Source organism: Scatophagus argus, chromosome 16 (genome assembly GCF_020382885.2).
Source record: "Scatophagus argus isolate fScaArg1 chromosome 16, fScaArg1.pri, whole genome shotgun sequence".
Classification (NCBI taxonomy): domain Eukaryota; kingdom Metazoa; phylum Chordata; class Actinopteri; family Scatophagidae; genus Scatophagus; species Scatophagus argus.
The window spans coordinates 22,640,457-22,658,962 of NC_058508.1; the positions used below are offsets into that span (position 1 = coordinate 22,640,457).

The window sequence follows — 18,506 nt, forward strand, 5'->3', positions numbered from 1 at the left end:
AGATCTGGTCGAGAGGGCGGAGCTGAGGACAACATCCTTATTAGATCTGACTGCTGTTAACACACTGGTTATAATTTTGTTCTTGTACCCGTGAGTCAACATGTAAAGAAGAAGCACAGGTTTAAAAGGAGTGACACTCTTACTGTAAAGCTGAGTAGGTCTTTATTCATTGTTCCAGAACTTAAAAACAAAAACAGCATGTGCACACATTTAGCTTCAGAGGCTAGCTTAGCACATAAGTGCTAATTAATGATTAATTTAGATATAAAGAAACACATATCTCCCTCCATCTCCTCCACATAACATGTATCACACAATATTTAAACACCACTCATTCAAAATCCACAAAATCAGCCTGAAAAAGAAGAAAATCTCAAAAGCTTGCATCAGAGAAGGTGGCTGATGCTACGCTATGACTGCCTGGTGAGGTGGAGGAGGCGGGACCTAAGGGTGGATTGTCTTTTGTTTTTGTTCCTGGTTCTTCCTAAAGAACTTTGTGGTTTTGTTTTGAAAAGTGCCGTGACTTTATTCTGTTGGTTTGTGTGTCAGCTGTAACAGAAATGCAACATGTTGTTAAAGTGCAGGTGATGGAGAAGCTAACCTGGGGAGATGAATAAAGTTTCTAACAACTGTGGAACATTGATAAAAGTTTAAAATGTTCTCGTCACTGCTCACAGCTACATTACGATGTGTAATGAAGCATTTGTTAAACGTTTCTGTTCTGCTTAGTGACTTAAAGCAGAAGACTTGATGAAAAAGACTGTGAACCTCATGAACTCTTAAACCACATGAAAACCTGACTTCACCTGTCAAACATGAAATGAGCAGCAGTCCGAGTCAAAGTGAATAAACAGAGAAGACAGAAATGACGAGCAGTGAGGCTCGGAGAACAAACCAAACCCCAGCAGTCAGCAGCTGATTTCCTGGTGTCAGGTTATTGGGCTCCTCTCAAATGTATAGAAGTTCAGTGTGGCTCTGAAGCTGATGTGTTCAAAGGACCTATCACATGAGGCTCATTAAGATGCAAGACTTTCTCTTGACCCTTAAAGAAAAAGTCATAAACTCACATGATTTCAATTTTGAGGTGTTTCAAATGTGCTTTCTTGCGAGTGCTGAAATGTCATGAAAATGTTGTTCAAGCCTCAAAATTTCAAAATTAACCTAACCTAAATTAATTAAGACATCAAACGGAACAAACAGGATAAAATGTTCAGCAGGCAGCTTGTTAAAACAGATTTTCATGTTTCTGCAGGTTTCATAAAGTGACGTGTGTTCCCTGAAGACTCATCTTCATCATCAGTTTTCCACCGCTAGTAAGCAGCTCCTCCATTACTGCAGGGTCAAAGAGAAGACCAGGTTATTAACACCATTCAGACACAAGACAAAGTGTTTACAAAGACACACGTTCAAAATAAGAAGCCGATTTCAACGACTATAAAGAAAAAGAGAAAATATTTTCAGGTTGAAAAGCAGTTCTGAGTCTGATTGTAAAACAGGAAACCGTGAAGTCTGGATTTACGATTCAAAGGGGCCAACAGCTGCAGCAAAGCTCAGGTGTGCAGGAGGTTTGATCCAGAGGGGGGCGCTGCATCACCTCACTTGGTCTGGATCCTTAACACATGCTTCGTAACGTACACATAAATCAAAGAGTTCAGTGCTTTCCAGATAAAGGTTGAAGGTTAACCAGCAGATGTCACTTGTAGCCAGCTAGCAGTTAAGCTAATGTTAGCCTCACAAATTGTTTCCTGTTAAAGTTACATACATGACAGCCTGATTCATGTGGAACACGTCAGTGTTAAAAGATCTATGGCTGTAAGTTGTTGTTTTTCTATTTTTCTTTCCACAGCGAAATCCTTGTTGCCCCCTGAATTTAAAGTTTCGATAAAATAGTTAAATGACCCTCCATAAAGCAGCAGGTTTCAGGTAGAAATCTTGAGTTAAGATGACTTTGTGAGCTCACCATGCAGCTGGGTTCAGGGGCAAATGTCACACCTTTTCCTACTCTCTCCTGAGATCCACTGCTGCTGCCGCTCACCGAGCTCTTCCTCATGATACCTGAAGAAAAACACACCACAGCTTCATGTTGTTGTTATATTATCCCGTTTTCCCTGAAGCTGTATGGAGTGCAGACTGCAGTGTGTCCTCCCACCTGCAGGGGGCAGTGCATCCTGTTTCTGCAGGCTGTTTTTGCGAGGAGGGTAGTTTCCGGTCTTGGAGATGCGTCGCTGGCGGTGGTTTAGCATGGCGGCTGGAGAGACAATGCCGGGGGGCGGGGCTTTACCCATCCTCAGGTACAAGTCCTCAATCTCTCGCTTCTGATTGGCCTGCAGGTTCTGCACCTCCACCAGGTGTCTGGGATGAGGAAGGAAAGGCTTTTTGAATAAAGTCAGATACTATAATTTCTAGATGAAAGAGTAAGACGAGGCAGAAACATTTCATCTTCCTGAGATATTATTCAGCTGTTTTACAGGATGAATCCTCAACAACTTTGTCAAAGGAAGAATGCATTTCCTCTTTCAGAATACTTTTACTTTAAACATTTAATTTTCAGCTAAATCACATTATTAGTTATTATCACTTATTTAATATTGTTATTAAATAATAGTTATTTAAGTTTGGAAATTAACTGGTGGGCCTTGTTAAATTGTCTCTTTTGAAACATATTTTTCATTTGTGACACAAACAACATTACATTACATTACAATTATTTTTAATCCATTGTTTTCATGGCGTTCTGGTGACAGAAGTCAGATCATCCAATCACCTTTCCCGGAGCTCCTGCAGCTCCTCCCACATCTCCTCATTGTCGCTCTCTGATTCATCACTGCTGATGCAGGATGTTGAGCGGCTCCAAGATTGGCCAAAGCTGCTGCCACTCATTGACTGGCTGACGCTCAGTCTCCCACCTGGTCTCCTCTTTTCCTCCTCCTCCTCCTCCTGTCCTCCGGAGTTGCTATGGTAACTTAGGAGATGTCCAGGTGGGCAGGCCGTCACTGTATTGATGCTGCTCTCAGATTCACTCTCCTCCTCCGTACTGCTCTCTGAGCTCTCTGATTGGTCCAGTCTGGAGGGAGGTGGGGAGTGGGCGGTAGGTGTCACCTGACTGAGGGGGCGTGCCTCCTGATTATGGACAGAGGGCGTCACCTGGAAACGACCAACCTTGACGATTGAAGTTTTCTTCACTGAAGAAGAAACAGAAGAAGAGCGGAGTTTGACCTGAAGAGGGCCCTACAGGAAAGCTAATGGAGTCATTCAAATCTTCAGGGTTCATCCTGATGGTGGTCTAATGTCCTGTTACACTGAAACAAAGTGTTGGACAGACCTCACTGTAGCTTCAAACAAAAGTCCTGAATTTCATTCTCATCTCTTAAACTCTTTTATCAAGTCAAGAAACGGCCTCCAGTCTGGATCCGTTAGACTGGGGGCGGGGGCGCTGAAGACCAAGGATGCATTATTTCTATTTCATATTGTTGTATTTCATATTGCACCTCTAAAGGTCCATCGACACTGTACTGCCTTTTCACTTATGTCGAGAAACACAAGCTTTCCAGGTGATTTCTTTCTAGAGATGATTTTAAACCTTTCCATGCACGCACAGTGACTGCAGCAAATATCATAAAGCAGAGGAAACAGAATCAAACTTTTGGCTTCTGAAATATTTCATCTTATATTTAAAATTTAATTTTTTTTAGACAGCTCTGAAGCTGAGCTCAGGATTTCTCAGGAGGACAGCAGCTTTACTACAAACAGTTTTAGTGTATGAAGCCGGACTTGGATGTGTAGAAGAACACAGAACATTAATGAGTCATCAGTGAAGTGAAGCTGCTGTGTCTCAGGATGCACACTGTTTGATCACATGACCTGCAGGGATCCCTGGCAGCACATTGTTTGAGCCTTGCAGGTCATGTGACTCCTCAGTACTCAGAATCAGCCTCAGAAGTCTGATACTGGTAGGTTTTGGTTTCCTCGCTTGGTTCTTCAGTGACAGCGTGAAGGTTTTTAAATTCTTTGTTTTATAAAACTTGGTTTCAGTACAAGTCAGATGTCTGATTAACTGAACTGAAGCAGGCTGGACACAGGTATGTCTTACCCTCCTGTACGGGTGACGGTCTGGGTGATGGGGAGACAAGGGAAGACACCTGAAGAAGGGGGAAGAAGGGAAGAGTTACAGATCTGATCACATGGTGCTTTTTATTTATTCTGCATCATCGCAGCAGCTTCCTGATGTCCTGATCGTTATGTAAAATCTACAGCAGTTTAAAATCTCATGGCAGCAGTGAAACAGAAGGAAAAACAAAATGAACTTAAATTCAATAATTAAAACAAGAACAGTATTTCAGTACCATCAACAAAAAGTTTAATTTCATACAAAATAATCAAACATGTCTGGGTCTTACTGTGCTGTGAGCAATCGAGGCAGGTGAGCAGGAGGGGGAGGAGTCAGAGAGCTCCTCTCTGGGACTGGCACTGGTCAGACTGGGAGCAGAAACAGTCTCTGAACCTGCAGACCGGGTGAATGGTCAGTGGGTGTGCTCAGTCTGGTGTGATGTCACTGTGATGTCAGCAAGGTAAATCTTATGTTGAAGAAAAGTTAAACCTACAGTGTGAAACTTCTGTCTCCCTCTCTGGCAGTGAGAGGAATTACACAAACCAACTGCTATTTGCTGTGTTTCTCAGAAAACCTTCAAACCTTTATTGTCAGTATTTTTACAACCACCGAGATTCTTTTCTGCATTTAACCATCACTGATTGAACACACGCATGCAACATGCAGTGAACAACACAGGAGCAGTGGGCTGCCATGGCAGGTGACCGGGGAGCATGGAGGGGGTTAAATGCCTTGCTCAAGGGCGAAGGGTGAACGAAATTCGGGCTGTGGGGGAGGCTTTAGTTTACTGGTTATGGAGGTAATAACAGAAGAGATGAGGTTGGACTGAGGCTGAGGCTCTACGGCAGACTGAGTTTCCCTGTGAGCTCAGGTGAACGTTGGACTCTCCTCACAACAGAACAAAAGGTTCTGTTAATCAGAGGTTAATCAGTCTGTCTCACCACAGAGCCTCATGTCATGCACAAGAAACAGAAAGGTCTTTGGTATTAGGATAAAATAAAGACTTTAGGTCACCCTCGGTCTCCTACGAGGGACTCACCATGAGGGGGCGGAGATGAGCTGACCTTCAGCTGGACAGGACTGTGAGGCTGGAATGGATGGATGAATGAATGAATTTCTACACAGCTGATCTTCCTTTAAATGAATGGATGTTTATCCTGCGAGTCCCCGACCCTGACCGCAGAAACCAGGTTTCTATAAATCTGAACATTTCCTGGTTTCTGGTGCAGGTAACGACTCTTCATGAAGCTCACCTGCCACCGATGCTCCTTTCCCACCTGAGATGCATCTGGAGTCCGGCTGGACAGCACCCCTGGCAGGCTGTCAGTGGCGGAGCCTGTCTGATGGGTGGAGGGGGTGTAGGGCGAGAAGGGACCAGAGAAGGACGCATGGCTTGGAGGATGAAGTTTTGAGTCCAGAGATGGAGACATAGGAGAAGAGAGGGGATCCTGGGGAGAGGGGAATGGGGGCTGGAGGTGAAAGCTTTGGTTGGGGGTTCCAGGTGGGGGCATGAAGGAGTGGGCCACACTCATGGCCAGAGAGAGTACATTGGCCAGAGAGAAGAGAGGCTGGTCAGGAGGGGGCCAATGAGGAGGGGGAGGGGGAGGAGGAGGCGGGGCATGGGCTGAGCTAGAAGAGGTGGGGGTTAGGAGGGAGGTGTTACTGTGGACCCGGGGCAGACCAGTCGAGGAGCTTTGGGTGGGAAAGGGGGTGGTGTAGGGGGAGTATGGGTGAGACGGGAGGTGATACTGAGGGGAAGCGGTGGTGTCTGGTTGGAGGTGATGGAGGGGGTATTGGGGGGGCTGATGGTGGGAAGCTGGAGAGAGATGGAGTGTGAGACTGTCAACAACAGGTACAACACGAACAATCCTGGATGTTCATTTGAAGCATTTGGAACTACATGACAAAGTTCAGGTGGTACTCGAATGTAACAGAAAGGTTTTCATAGAAACAACAAAGGCCCCACGATGCTTCCCTGAGGGACTCCACCATCTACTGAAGACGGAGGCGCTTTGTCTAATTTCTAATAAACTAAGATTTAACATTTTGTAAAATGACTGGACGTTTAAAAACGGTGACTTGTATGAATGACCACATCAGGGGTTCACGTACCTGAGGAAGTGTTGAAGGACTGCGACCTCAGTGATCTGACGGAGGGTGTGGCCTCAGAGTCGATGTAGAAGTCTACGGCCTTCGAGGGGGAGGGATCAGCACCTGCAATGTCTGATGGAGTGTGGTAACAGCAGTGAGAGGAGAGGATCTCTGATTTAGCAGCCAATGCTACACTTTCCATTATTCTGTAAAATGTCATCCTGCACGATGAATATTTTTACTTTCGTACTTTTACCATATGCTGTTGCTGTTTTTTTGATTGTTTCTGGAGTGAATGCAAACAGAAAGCAGAGATTTCCTGCACCTCAGTGAAAATCCAGCTGGCTCGAGTGCTGGTCTTCCCTCTTTTACTGGAGTAAAAATGTAAATGTTGACTTGTAACAGAGCACTTCTACACTGTGGTGTTGCTACTTTCACTGAAGTACAACATCAGAGTACCATCTTCATGCCTGTGTGTCAGGGTTGACTCCAGACACGTCTGGAGATTCACTGATTCAGTACTTAAAGACATTCTTCATGTTTCCTTTTTCCTTTTCAGTAAAAACACCAAATCCAGCTGAGTGTGACTCGTCACTTCTGTGCATCAGTTTTGTATGTGAGAACTGGAGAGAAACTCGCTGTGTCACCAAACGTTCTCTCTTGACCTTCTAATCAACCCTGTGTTGTTCAGAAAAAAGCTCCTCCACGTTTCTTCCTGCTTTACTCACCAGGAAGTGAAGACGAGGACAGAGTTCTGGACAGACCCGAGACCGGCACGTTTGGCTGAAGCAACAGGGAAGTTAAAGTCAAAAACACGGACGCTTTAGTCTGCATTACTGTTGAGATGAAATCATTAGTACACTGATGACAAGAAACAACATTCAATTCATTAAGTTATTTATAAAGTTTATTAAAGTTTATTGATTTCATTTAGAAAATCTCTTCATTCTCTCAATTTTCTGGTTTTCTTTCAAACACACACACACACACACACACGCACACACCGTGGACTTAGGCAGCGTGGCGGCCGTCAGGTGAGATAACCCGTCGGTGTCGGCAGGCTGCTGCTGAAGCATCATAGACTCCGCCTTGTTGATGATGTCATACATGCGGAGGATGAAACCGTCTCGCTCCGACGGCAGGATGAAGTCTCTGTGGATCTGAGACCAGAACGGAAAGCAGGAAAGCCATAAAACCAAACCTGACCTGAAACATTTTAAATTAACTAATAATTTAATTAATCATTAACTCAAATGACAAAATTATTTGAGGATTTGGAAAGACTGACAAACCAAAAGGAGAGTGTGAAGGTGGGAAGTTCTGCATGTTTGTCCTCTGAGGACAAACATGTGTGATGGAGACGACCTTCATTACCTTCATTACAGTCCTAACAGGTGGCTGTAAAATCTGAAGGACCTCAGGAAAAGCCTGTTTTCTTCAAACTGAATTCTTCACTGTTAGACTTTTCTTAATATTTATGATTAAATTGTCAACATATATTGTAATGAAGATAAAACAGCAAAAATATAAATAAAATCCGTTCAGGAATTCACTCGCATCAAACATCATTCATGGCCAGAGATCCTGGAGCTTCCAGGAGAACGGATCATCAGTGAGCAAACCTCAGGCGTAACCGCATGGACTGTACCAACGCTGTGATCTGATTGGCTGTTGGTGCTCACCATAACAGAGGCGATGTCCTCTGGATTGTCTCCGTCCAGGTCAAACTTAAACGTCACCATCTTGCTGTTGTGAGTCTGCAGCTGACACTCGACCACGCGGTCCACCATGTCTGACACCTGGACACACACACACACACACACACACACAGTCGTGTACAGCGTGTTATATGTTACACATGAATGTGATGATCGCCGTGACTCAGGTGTTCACCCCTGTGATTTTCAGACGAGCCCTCGCCCTCCTCCTGAACTGCTTTGTAGCCGCCTGTTTGCTCACTTCCTGGTTACCCTTGTCTGATTGGCCATCGTTGCCATCACTCAAACCTGAGGTGACATCAGAGGCGTAGCTACAAACAGAGCAAAAAGGTAAAATTTTAAAATGTGCGACATCCCAAATGTATACTACCTTTGTGAGGGCAGGTGTTACCTGTGGGGACGTTCTTCATGAAGTATGGACATTTTCAGTGAGGATATTTAACTCATTTAGAATTCGGAGTTCTTCGTCATGTTGATAAATGTCCTCACAAATAGAGAAATAGACGTGTTTGTGTGTTACCTGTCGACAGGTGAGGAGAAGCCGCAGATGGATTCAGATGGCAGCCGGTCGGTACTGTGGGACACGGCGATGCTCTGAACAGAACACAAACAGTTCTGATTGACCTACAGCTCTGTCACGTCAGTACCGCTTGACCTCCTCCAGAGGGAGACAGAGACCCAGCTGCATGATCAAAATGTACCTGAACCAGGTGACCATGTGAGTATTTTGTTTTTTTATTTTGTTTCATGTATCTCAAACAGAACAGCCAGAATTTAGAAAACCTGATTTTATTTAACACCTTCATCTTATCTGTAAAATGAGTCTGTAAAGTAATATATATATATATATATATATATATTTAAAGTAATACAACCCCGATTTGTACTTCAGTACAGTACTTGAGTAGTTAGTTACTTTGTACTGCTTCATGTACCTTCATCAGTCTTGAATAGAAAAAATAAATTGCTCCTATTGTTTTTGGTTGTTTCAGTTGGGATTCTTATATTTTCAGGATGAGGATGGTTCAAGTCCCGCCCCCACCCCTACCTTAGCTCCGTCTCCCGCTCACCTTGGGGAAGCGCAGCACAGGTAGAGGTGGAGGTTTGGCTGGAGCCCGGATCACGGGGGGAGGGGTATCCTCAGTTCGAGGGGTTTCCTGGGCCGGTGCAGGTGTGGGTACGGGGTGGGTGGGGTTTGGGAGAACAGGAGGCGTGGCTTCAACCTTCTCCAGGACACCTGAGGAGCCAGCGGAGCTATCCATCTCACAGTCCGCTGCCATGGCAACCACATGAGAGAAAACAAAAATGAATAATACACTGAAATGATTAAAGAAAATGTTAGACTTACAACGAAGTATTAAAATAACATCCGGACATGTGGTGGAGGAGTACGAGGTGGGTCTGGTGGCTTTCTCGTCTTCGTCTCTGCCCCCTTCAGTCCTGCTGGAGACGCTGCTGTTCCCAGAATCCACCGGGCTGCTGCTCGATGACAGCGTAGGTGATGTCACCGTCACAGGGGGCGGGGCTTGTATCCAGGCAGCAGCTGTGTCCAGCTGTGAGGGAGAAATAAGTTTTAATCTGACATGAAGCTCTGCTGGAGCCTATCCCAGCTGACTACGGGCGAGAGGCGGGGTTCACCCTGGACTGGTCGCCAGTCAATCGCAGGGCCAACACACAAAGACAAACAACCACACACTCTCACACTCACACCTAGGGGGCAATGCAGAGCAGCCAGTTAACCTGATGTGCGTGTTCTCTGTACTACAATTTAATTAAAGAGTTTGGTCTCGACCTGCTCTGATTGGAAAGTGTCATGAGATAGCTTTTGTTGTGAATTGGCGCTATATAAATAAACTGAATTGAATGTTTTTGGGATTGTGGGAGGAAGCCGGAGAAAACCCACACAGGCGAACTCCACACAGAAGGACCCAGACTGGGATTTGAACCTGGAACCCTCAGGCTGTGGCAGTGCTAACCACCATGCTGCCCATGACGCTTACATCAAAATGGTGAAGAAAACTGCTGCTCGCTTTGTGTATAACAGAAATTTTTATTTCCCTTAACAGATGTTAATTCAGCTAGTTTAAACGGCTTTTAACACTGTGGAGTCGACAGACGCGCCGGCGCGTCCTTATCACAAGACCACTTTAAGACGACGTAGCTGCAAGACGCAGCTTCGCTGAATCTCAGTTTTTTTTTGTGTCGAAAGTGGGCACTTCAAACTATATACGATGACACACAGGAGGTTAAAAATTAATTCAACTTCAAACATTTTTGACTGCTGGAATAAACTCAGGAGGCACTGTGTCTCCATCCTGCCTTGTTTCCATGGAAACAGCTTCCAACATACCTCACTGGCTACCTTTCCAGCAGCAGAAGTGCTCGTATCAGCTGCACGCGCCTGATTGGGCGATTCAGGTGCTTGGGGAGTGCAGTTAGGCTCCTCCTCCTCCAACAGGCGCCGCTGTTTCTCCCTCTGGCGCTTTATGGCGGTCACTCTGTGTCTGATCGCCTTGGCAACCAGCTTATAGTCTGCCTCACACACAAACCCCAGCACCACCTGGGAGACAGAGAGAAAGACAGGTGAGCCTGCTGGGTGATGTCATCAGCATGATGTCACCGGCGTGGCAGAGCAGGTACCATCTCCTGGGCCACCTCCTCAGGGACGTCTTTGTAAAGCTCAAACAGGAACTCGATGGCGTTGTTGTCTTTGTATTTCCCGTGAAGCTTCTTGTTGTGGTCCATCCGGAGCCAGAGCTTCAGAGCCGCCTTCGAGCCGTCGTCGTCCTCAGCCAGATCCACGTGGACGCCCAGCTGCTCCTGGAAGAACCGGTGATCCAGCAGGTCCTGGACCGTGAACCTGCAGGAAACCAACAAAGTGATGACCAGTGGTCCAGTGGGGACCAGGAAGCCTGGAGTCCATCCTACCGGCAGCATTTCATATCAGACATACGGTAAAGTCTGTAAAATGTTTATCTCGGTTAGTGTTCAGTTCTGTAGTCTTTAAACTTTATTTTGTAACGCTCCCAAAGAGCTGGAAGGTTGTTGCTCCTGTAAAAACGTTTTGTCATATATTTCAAATACATTGTTTTAAAATCTGTGATACAATTTTTTTTTGTAGACTGCTGGTTTGGCTGGGGAAAATTAAAAGAGCCTTCACCTAATGTGTCACACTGTGTTTTGAGTGTTGGTTGGGTCTTGTCCTTTGGTTTCTAGTCCTCATGTCAAGTTTCATGTGTGTCTTGTCTTGTGTATTAGTTTCCATGTGCATTATGTTCCAGGTTTTTGTCATGTCTTGTTTTATTTTGAAAGCGTCACTTCCCCTGTGTGTCTCTGTTTCATGTAGCTTTGCTTCGACTTTCCTGATTGCTTTCTCCTCCCTAATGTGTTTCACCTGTGTCTTGTTATGTTGTCTATTTAGTCCTCGTCTTCCCCGTCCCTGTTGTCAGTCCGTTGTCGTGTCATGTGGAGACGTGTTGGATGTTGTAGCGTCATTGCCTCGTCCTCATGCCTGGAAGTGTTTTCTTTTGTCATTCTTTGTTTTTGTCCTCGGTTAGTCTGTGATCCCATGACACTGTAAGTGTGTGCCTTTTTGAGTTTTGTTATATTAAAGGACTGTTATTTTGGACCTCTGCCTCCCTCTGTGAGACTATGCATCCAGGGTTCAGCCCTCTGCTCCAGCGATGCTGACCTGCCAGTCGATGTGACCCTGACGTAATGGGTAAACAAAAGATCTCGAGGAAGACAATAAAAAACAAAATATCCTGAATATGCTAATGTTGCTAATGCTGCTAACAGCTGGTAGAAGACATCTTTATTATAGGGATTACTGATTTAATTAATTGGTGACTCATTGCTTCCATCGATCTGTTCATGTTGTGACTGTAGTGATTCAAAATGTCCAGCAGGTGGACTGATCAGTTCACCGATCACCTATTGGTTCTTTTTTTTATTTATTCATTTTTTAAAATTTAATTTAAATTACTTTATTAATCCCAAACTGGGAAATTACTTCTCTGCATTTAACCCATCACTGATTGAAACACACACAGGAGCAGTGGGCAGCATCAAGCGCCCGGGGAGCATATTGGGGGTTAAGTGCCTTGCTCAAGGGCACATCAGCCAGCTAATGGAGGGTGGGGACATTATCACTCCACCGAACTCAAATTTTCGAACCAGCGACCTTCCGATCACAAGCCGCTTCTCCAACCTCTAGGCCACAGCTGCCCCCGCCTTCACCCCTCCACAACTTGAAGTCAAAGTGAAATGTTGAATGAACTCCCTGATTGGACAGTTTTGGTGTCCATATGTCTGCCTGTCTGACTGACTCCCACACTGTAAAATTACTCTGTTACAAGTCCTGCACTGAACGTGTTACTGCAGTAAAAGTACATATGTTGAGTAAAGTTGACGTTTTGGTGTTGCAGGATTCTGTCAGACGGACTAAACTGACCTGCTGTCAGTCACCTCAGTTTGTCAGTGTCAAAGTCAGCGTGAACTTTTGTCTTTTCTGAAGTGGCCTGCAGGTGTGAAGGGGACCTGAAATGGTGTAAATTACTGGGCTGTGATTGGTCACCTCTCGCTACTTCTGGTTCGAATGCAGCCTTCAATGATGTCCTTCAGCTCCGGGACTTTCACTTTGTAGAAACTGTCGGGTTTGATTCCCTGAGAGACAGACAGTCAAACACGTGACGCAGACAGGAAGTCGACGCAGCCCAGTCGCCAGAATTAAACATTAGACCTGTTTGCTTCTGCAGACCATAGATGTGGATCTGCTGGGTCGGTGGTGGCCTGACACCGTGACCACATTCCAGACCACTTCAACCTAGCAACAAACAGCTCAGTCCAGTTACTGTTGGAACATGTTGTTTGCGTGGCACCAAAAGCAGATGTTTGTGGACTAAAGCAGGTATTTTAAGTCAAAACCTGATCCAACTCCCACTGAGTGTTTTAGACACACAGCACATTATGTCACAACATACACAGCTGAAAATTAACCAGAGGTTTGCAGAAACATACAGTCCCAACGTTTATTGTGGCGATTGGGTTGGTAGATGGTGCTCAGGTGGGCGGAGCCTCACCTTGGTGACTTTGCGGTAGATCTGGGCGGCGTTCTGACACTCAGAGTAGGGATACTCAGACGTCGCCATCTCCAGGATGCACATTCCAAAGGCGTAAACATCCACGGCCTCATCATACTTCTCCTCATACATCTCAGGAGCCATGAACTCTGGAGTCCCTGAATGCAGCACCAGTCACAACATGAAGGCAGCAGCAGCTTCAGACAAAAGTGTCTCACATCTGAGACTCACAGCTCGCGTGGTTTAAAGTCAGCAGGTTCAACCCAACCTCTTGGACCCTGGTGGCTCTTACCGATGACACTCTTGGCGAATGAGGCCTTCTTGAGTGTGGCGAGGCCCAGGTCTCCGATCTTGACGGAGGCGGTGGGTCCAGTGATGAAAATGTTGTCGCACTTAAGATCTCTGTGCAGGATCGGGGGGCAGCGTGAGTGCAGGAACTGCAGCCCCTTCAGGATCTGGAAGCTCCAACGCTGCAGCAGCTTCGGCTTCATCTGACGGAACCTGCGCAGGTACCTGAAGGGCGTTCAGAGAGGACAAACACACCTGGTCATGTGTCTAAAGCACCTGACAGCTTCTGTCTCCACACAGATAAAGTTGGCCTGCTGAGGAGGACCTCAGACAGAACTTCAGCGGAAAAAAGATCTGCAAAGAAAACTCCTCAAATTACCAGACAGAAACATGAAGGTGAAACCAGAGCTCCACCTTCTACTCTGTCATGGCCATCAATCAGAACAGAAGTTTATCCCTCTTGTGCATCTGTTCTTCAGGCATCATATTCATCTGAATTTCTCACAGAATCTTAACAACAATGTGCGTTTTAGGATGAAACTCAACAAAATACGTCCAGAACCCGAAAGTAAATTCTAAAATCAAGATGAAGATAAATATAACAGATGGATTATGGATCCAGTCAAGCTGGTTCTGTCTCTTATTGTGGACTCACGTCTTGAGGGTGCCGGATGTCATCAGTTCCGTCACCAGGATGGTGCATTTGTGGCCCCGCAGCGTCGACTTCCAGGAGTCGAAGAATCGGACGATGTTTGGATGCTGCAGGGCTTTCAGCATCTCCACCTCCTCATTGAACCTCTGACGCTCCACCTTGTTCAGACGGTGAGTCTGAGGGGGACGAGATGATCCACAAACCATCACTCAGTGGACCCATACTGAGAGACACCGAGGACAGACAGCAAATCTGAACGTCTCAGATTACTGCAGAGCATCATGGGAAATCAGCACACATACACGCTCACACACACATACTGCTGTTTGTTTATGTGTTTGTTTATGACCATCTAATGTTTGTTTTTAAGTTTTGGACAGTAAATGAATTAAGTTTGAAGTGACTCAACATAACAATAATAACTTTGTCTCTGGCCGTCGTGTCATTAAATCATTTGTTCTTCACAGAAACATTCAGAAGGTTAAAGACCAAAGCTGTGAACAAAACCAAACATCCAACATCAGAGGATAAACAGAAATAAAATCATTTCACAGAATTGTTTCATCTGTTGATCCGACCTGCAGGCCAAGCAACATAAAGTTGACACAACAGGAAGTTGACCTTTGACCTCATTAACTGTGTGTGTGTGTGTGTGCTGTTATCAACATGAACCAGCAGCTGTTCGACCAATCAGATACTGTGTACAGTACAACAAACTGCTGAGTCACTGCTGACTGCTTATCACACACACACACACACGTCTCGACTCCTTCTTGTGTGTGTGAACCACACTCGTGTCCTTCACTTTGTGACGGACAGTACATTGTTTTTCTCAGTAAACATTGTGGATGTGCTGAACATAATGGGAACAAAACATGCTTTTAATTTGAAGGTTTCTGTGTGATTCACTGATTGAAGGCGAAACATTTTGTCTACATCTTTGGCAAAATAAATTTAAAGGGAGAGATCACACCAAAACTAAATGATGACCAAGTTGCTCTGCAGAGTTCGTGTGGGAATCATTTCCTTTCTGTGTCACAGCACACTCAGTCCCTTCGCCAAGCAGCCACAGGACGATGTTGACAACCTGATAAAAACAAGGTGCCACCAGTCGGGGCCTGCAGGACGTGTTCCGGGTCTGCCCGCGTTTCTGTGCTGAAATGTGACTGAACACATGCTAAAGTCAAAGCCTGAGAGAAACGACCCCACAGAGAGTGTGTGTGTGTTACATATTTACTGAGAAATCACAAATGCATCACCTATCACTGCACTTCCTGCTTCTGAGCCAATTACAGCTCACTGTCTCCGTCCAATAAAACGATAAAGTCTGAAAGACTCAGTGAACTTAGATAACACACACACACACACACACACACACTGAACAGATCTGAAGTCAAAGATTTCTGTTTGTTTTCTTTATTTCTTGTTTGTGTGTGCATAAATGAATGTTTACTTCCTGTCTAATCTGTTCTGATCCACGTTCCTCCATCACATTTTAATCCGCTCAGTCACCAAGACAACTTTGAGCGTCACCATGACAACTGGGCTGACTTTAATGAAATGTCATTAAGCACCATGCAGCGAAACAAGAGGTCTCACTCCCAGCCAAACTTAGACAGAACTACAAGTTCATTGTAGTTCTAATCATAAAGTTAATCAGCGTTTAAAGAATAAAATTTCTTTCAAAAGTGACTGCTTGATCCGGGATCGAGTGATCAAGTTTAATATCCACAGAGTTTAAAGCAACTCTGACTTTATTCAGTAAAACAATCAGTTGGTAAACTATTAAGCTTTAAGCAACTTTCATTCAAATTAGCAGAAACAAAAAAAACTAGATTTTGCAGAGAAATGGACCAATCAGATTGCACCTCTTCAGTTTCAGGGGCAGAGCTTCATGTCAATTCCTCACACATAGCAGAAACATGCTGCACCAATCAGTTATTTCCCTTCACTTCCTGTCAGCTAACGTTGGCGGCGTCGCTCGATGATCAGTTCGCTCAGTGAATCTCTGAAGGCTGTCGACCTCCTGAGCGCTCAGACCAACAGAGCGCCGTGATAAAATGCAGGGTGAAGGTCTGTGCTGTGTTTGGGGCCTCTCTGTGTCAGGGACTTCACGATGCATTCAGGAGCACCTCGTAATTAAACCACCTCCATAAAAAATGAATCGCAAATCGTGACAGAAATGCAACAACTTTGGACTTCATTCGGCAGTCGAATTTGAGCAGAGAAAACTAAGCTGAGACATGTTTCATATCCTGGTCTGGGTGAATACTGGATTCTGATTGGCTGCAGGGTGTCCATTAATCCCTGATAATCGACACTTGCTCAGTAGTTCCAGTGAAACTGTTCACCGTCGGGCTGCAGACTCCTCGACATTAGAAATAAATGACATGAAAAACAAACTGAACGTCAGCACTGAGTGCAGTCCTGCAGTGCCTCGTCCTCACCACAGGGTGGCGACTGTAACAAACAACACAACACGCCGTCTCTCTGAACTTCCTCTGCAGGCTGTCAGAGATCCTCTCACATCACATTCACTGTTGAGCTGCTGGTGAACGTCCTCAGACTGATCTGGAGACTGATAGCTGATAGTCCTGTTGTTAAACATCCTGTCAGACTGTCTTCACTCTTTGTTACTGACTGAATGTGTTAGCATCACATTAGCTTTGCGGTGCACAGCTGAGCGCAGTAGAAACATGTGTGTGTGTGTGTGTGTGTGTGTGTGTATTTACATGTGTATGTGTGTGTGTGTGTGTGTGTGTGTGTGTTTACATGTGTATGTGTGTGTGTGTGTGTGTGTGTGTGTGTTACCTGCAGCTCACACCAGGCCACCTCCACTGTGGTCTCTGTGTCCAGTCCTCTGTAAACCGTCTTGAAGGATCCTCGTCCGATCTCGATGTTGAACTTGAGGAATCGTCCGTCAGGTGATGAGGCCACCGCCTGCGTCTCCTCCTCCTCCTCCTCTATCTGTCGCCATGGTAGCACTTCCTTGTTGGAGCCCAAGAGCGCGGCCGCCGTCTCCTCCCCTGAGTCTGAGCTCACGTCCCGACTGGCCGGAGTGTTTGCCTTAGCTGCTGATTGGGTATCCTCTGAGGTCGACATGGGAACAGGAGGAAGAGGAGGAGGAGGTGGGGTAGACTGTTCCTCCTCCTCTTCCTCTTCTTCAGGTCTTTTCTTGATCTGGTCGTCACTGGTGTGCGGCAGCATCATGCTCAGACTCTCCGCCTCCTCCTCCTCCTCTTCCTCAGCGGGTGGCGAGTGGGAGGAGCTGCCACAGGACCGTTTGTTAAACACATGTTAAACTTGACGTGTTAATTCATTCATAGATTTGTGCCAACAACTGATATAAAAACTGCTTCAAAGCAAATTTTGAACTGTTTTCCTGAACATCAAAGTTCTTTTCTGATGACGTTTCCACAGTTTTCTCATTTCTTTGATACCTTTATGAGTTGCTGATGTTTCCAGCACGCTGAGCTCTGTGCTGCCCTGAGTCGTGTCTGCAGGAGGCCCTCGGGGGCCACGGGGCCCCCAGCTGCTGTTTGGATTTTTAGCTTTAATGCTGTTGTCCTTCTGTTCAACAGGACGAGTTTTTCATGATTAATATTTGATTGATTTGGGCTTTTTTGAGCACAAACAGGAAAAATTCTTAAACTGTACAAAAATACTTTTACATGTTTGTAACAGTAGATTTCTAAGTTAATTCTAATAAATAAAGTTGTAACAAGATGAATTAGTTATTATTCAGCAGTTTTACTTTTTTATTTTCTATAACTCACAAATGAGGCTGTTAAATGTCGTTGTGTTGCGTCTCTGTGGCAGCTTAATGAGGCTGAGCAGAAACTGGAACCAGTAAAACCAGAACAGAAAGCTGCTGACCTGCAGAGGATCTTTTCGGTTCAGGTTCCAACAGGGTCCGCTGGAGTCCGGCTCCCTGTCAGCTCACAGCAAACTCATGAAAGTCACAGCAGAGTGAGACGTCTTCCAGGGCTTCCGGAGGTTAAAACCCACAAAGAAGAAAAGAAAATCTTCTTCTTGGTGTTGTTGCTGAAAACTCATTTCTCCACACACTTAACGTGCTCACCGTGTGTGTGTGTGTGTGTGTGTGTGAGAGAGAGCGAGACAGAGAGAGAGAGAGAGAGAGCGAGAGCTCGGACTCTATCAGCACAGAACAGACGGCACGAGCTGCATCAAGCCCCGCCCACCTGACACCTGTCACCTGCTCCGATAAAGACACACCGAACACACGTCCTAATGACATTCATTCGTCTTTCTCGTGTCATAATAATCAGAACAGTCTTAACACCTGGTTGCACGTCACGTCCCCAGCGTCACTGTGACGTCACCACTGCAATGATTAATAAATAAATATGTGAAGAAGTGTGTGAATCGGGTTTTTGTGGTTATTAATGAAGTGTGCGGAAAGTCTTTACCCTTCATGTCCACCAGAGGACGCTGCCGCTCCCTTCCCGCACTCCTCATCAGCTGTACTGACGTTTTTATTGATCGGTTTATGGACAGACGAGGCCGCGCGTGAGCACAAGACGCGCATGTGTGACACAACAAGCAGG

The 18,506-nt window shown here is 45.5% G+C and overlaps 1 protein-coding gene across 3 annotated transcripts; it reads right to left on the reverse strand.

Annotated features, from left to right (window-relative positions):
- Window positions 1-145: 145 nt before the first annotated feature.
- LOC124073945 (serine/threonine-protein kinase WNK4-like) lies at window positions 146-18,084 on the reverse strand. 3 transcript variants are annotated; one of them, XM_046416516.1, is made up of 25 exons: window positions 17,815-18,084; window positions 17,379-17,508; window positions 16,750-17,206; window positions 13,942-14,114; window positions 13,291-13,511; window positions 12,999-13,156; window positions 12,494-12,582; window positions 10,558-10,777; window positions 10,268-10,477; window positions 9,293-9,470; window positions 8,988-9,190; window positions 8,438-8,511; window positions 8,093-8,228; window positions 7,882-7,998; window positions 7,204-7,359; window positions 6,928-6,982; window positions 6,221-6,331; window positions 5,362-5,924; window positions 5,148-5,196; window positions 4,398-4,501; window positions 4,091-4,139; window positions 2,765-3,182; window positions 2,150-2,352; window positions 1,961-2,055; window positions 146-1,332 (listed from the first exon to the last, which is right to left on the reverse strand). In XM_046416516.1, exons 3-25 carry the CDS (start codon window positions 17,146-17,148, stop codon window positions 1,330-1,332), a joined length of 3,984 nt encoding a protein of 1,327 aa, XP_046272472.1. In that variant the 5' UTR covers window positions 17,149-17,206; window positions 17,379-17,508; window positions 17,815-18,084; the 3' UTR covers window positions 146-1,329. The 3 variants fall into 3 exon arrangements, with proteins under 3 accessions (XP_046272472.1, XP_046272473.1, XP_046272474.1); XM_046416517.1 differs by having other exon boundaries at window positions 17,715-18,084; XM_046416518.1 differs by lacking the exon at window positions 17,379-17,508.
- Between the last annotated feature and the right edge of the window lie 422 nt (window positions 18,085-18,506).